General features: G+C 50.1%; 1 protein-coding gene across 1 annotated transcript; it reads right to left on the reverse strand.

Annotated features, from left to right (window-relative positions):
* Window positions 1-369: 369 nt before the first annotated feature.
* LOC124699549 lies at window positions 370-2,189 on the reverse strand. The gene is made up of 3 exons (XM_047231835.1): window positions 1,759-2,189; window positions 1,101-1,365; window positions 370-990 (listed from the first exon to the last, which is right to left on the reverse strand). The coding sequence occupies exons 2-3, from the start codon at window positions 1,293-1,295 to the stop codon at window positions 541-543; spliced, it is 645 nt and encodes a 214-aa protein (XP_047087791.1). The 5' UTR covers window positions 1,296-1,365; window positions 1,759-2,189; the 3' UTR covers window positions 370-540.
* Between the last annotated feature and the right edge of the window lie 287 nt (window positions 2,190-2,476).

Genomic DNA, 2,476 nt, shown 5'->3' on the forward strand with positions numbered 1-2,476 from the left:
ACAAGGGAATTGCTAGCAGCTATGGTGGAACTCATAGCCCCACATGCATTTGTTGAATTTGAAACCTGTGGGACACATCAGAGTGCAGCTACATGCCCAGAACAGCGAAGCATGGTTCTCCAGCATGTGTTCAACTTTGCCAGGGTATTCTGTTCCGCAGCACACCATTCAATTGGTAGAAGCAGCGAAATGGCTAAGATGTGAAATTGGAGGGCTCACCAGCAAATAGAAAACAGACACATCGATTATAACCGCATACATCATTTTCATCCTGGCATTCCTTTAGTTAGTTCAGTTTCTCTTTACCAGCATATAACACTTTCATTTCAAAAAAAAAAAGCATATAACACTTTGCACAGGACAAATAGTTTGCTGGAACATAGTGCAAAGTGCACACCACATAATTGAGCAATCTCATGTCTCAACCGACAAAATAGCTAAGCTATGGCATTGCAGAGCTGAACTGGAAACGCAACAGAAAATGTCAAGAAAATTACAATAGAAATCCCTTACAATAGCTAAGATATGGCCTTGCAGAGTTCATCTGAAAATGCAACAGATAAGGTCAAGAAAATTACAATAGTCTGCAACTATAGTTGCAGTCCTTGCATTAAGCATCTGGTACTTCCACACCAGCAGTACATGTCGCAGAGTTATGGCCGGTGCCTCTACAGGTGCCACATTTGTTCTGCCTTCGTGGCTTCTTCTGAAGAATACCAGCTCCAGCATCGGTTCTCCCACCAGAATACAATGCACTTTGCTGAGGCTGACATTGTTCTCTCTCAGGTAGCGGACAGTGTCTCTCGTTGCTTGGTCAATCCCTTCGTGTGAGTTCCGTTGCATTTTCTCTCCGCAATTTTCAGCCAGTGGGTGGTTGTGGTCTGGCCGATTTGTCTCCACAAACCAACCATGGTCACCTGTCCTGTGTAGACGGATCATCGCCTTGCATCCACACCTAGGTGATTCGTTTTTGTCCCTCTTGTCAAACCCCTGTGAGTACAAACAAAACGAGCATTCATTTTTCAGCGACGAACCAAATGATAAACAAAACGTCAGGACATGGACATCAAAAAACTGATGGAGATGGCAACATGTTTTACCTCTAGCTGGCATATAATGTCCTGTGGTGACCTGTAGTTTTCACCGTTTATGTAGCTATGTCCATATCTGATGCCAAAACCAACCTCCCATGAATACAGATTGTAGAACTCGTATGCTTCTGCAACGGGATCGAAACAAGTGCCGACAACTGGCTCCAGGATGTATTTTGTTGTCCTTGTTGATGAATTCCTCATGGCTAATTCCACCGCTCCAATATCTCTAGGTGGCCCAACTCGAACATCAGATCAGCTCCGACCTCTAAACCTACATACGAACACGATCGCAAAAAGCTTAATGAGTGTATTCACAACATCATCTACTAAGCAAAAAAAAAAAGCATGTTTCCGCACAGAATTCAGCAGAAAATCGAAGCATGTCTTTACAGTTGTCTGTCTACATGATGCGATTCGGGTTGTTTTGTTGGTGTACGCAGGGTCACAACACCGTCCACTAAAAGCAAAAAATCATGTATCCACGAAAAAAACTAGGGAGAATTCTGGGCAGAAAATTGAAGCATTTTTATAGTTGTTATCTACAAAAAGATGCACCGGCCCGGATGAAGCACAGTTTTTGAGTTTGTCTCCTCTTAGATTTTGCTACACTACTTGAATCTTTGCAGTGAATTGGAATTGACATAATAGTACAGGGTGATCTTACTTTTTTTTTTACTGAACTCGACTTCCCGATCCCGGCGTCGTCCTCGTCGCTGCCCCCCTCATGGACGCCGACCTTGTAGCACATGGGGCAGCAGCACAGTCGAGATTTGGGGACAGGCGCTCGTCCATGCTACAGCCCAGCTCGTCGCCGCCGAACCCTTCGTGGCTCGACCCTTCTTCCCCGGACACGGCGTCAAAGCCAGAGCCTGCAGCACCTATTCCCGGGGGGTCGGTGGTGCCTGCTTGGGCGGAGACGCTCGATTCGCCACCTTGCGCAGCGCCCGGCGGAGGAATCAGCGAGCAGATGTACTCGGGTACATGGGAGAAGAAGATCGAGGATTCACCCCCATCCAAACAATGGGGAACGGTCCGCCCTGCTGTTGCTCCCGCGGCCATTGCCTACACGCCACACTCGTCGCCCTTAGGTCATCCAATGAAATGGGGGAGACAGCGACGGCGCACGGCGACGGGCCTGCGAGTCGGCGGCGCGTGTGGCTAACTGTACCTGCGAGTCGGCGGCGCGTGTGGATGGCTCGCTGGGGACGGCGCACGGCGAAGACGTGCGCTGGCGACGGCGGCGATGGCGCACGGGGACGGCGCACGGCCGACGACGGCGACGTCGGCGGCGTGGACGGCTCGATGGCGACGGCGGCGACGGGCGCACGGCGGACGGCGATGACGTGCGCTGGCGACGGCGGGAGCTATCTGCGCGTCGCCGG

Source organism: Lolium rigidum, chromosome 3, assembly GCF_022539505.1.
Source record: "Lolium rigidum isolate FL_2022 chromosome 3, APGP_CSIRO_Lrig_0.1, whole genome shotgun sequence".
Taxonomy (NCBI): Eukaryota; Viridiplantae; Streptophyta; class Magnoliopsida; order Poales; family Poaceae; genus Lolium; species Lolium rigidum.

Excerpts from the sequence above, each read along its gene's own strand:
- LOC124699549 (XM_047231835.1), bottom strand. The coding sequence starts at position 1,295 with ATGAGGAATTCATCAACAAGGACAACAAAATACATCCTGGAGCCAGTT. Across the intron at positions 991-1,100 it reads ACATTATATGCCAGCTAGAG|GGGTTTGACAAGAGGGACAA; the intron begins GTAAAACATGTT and ends TTGTACTCACAG.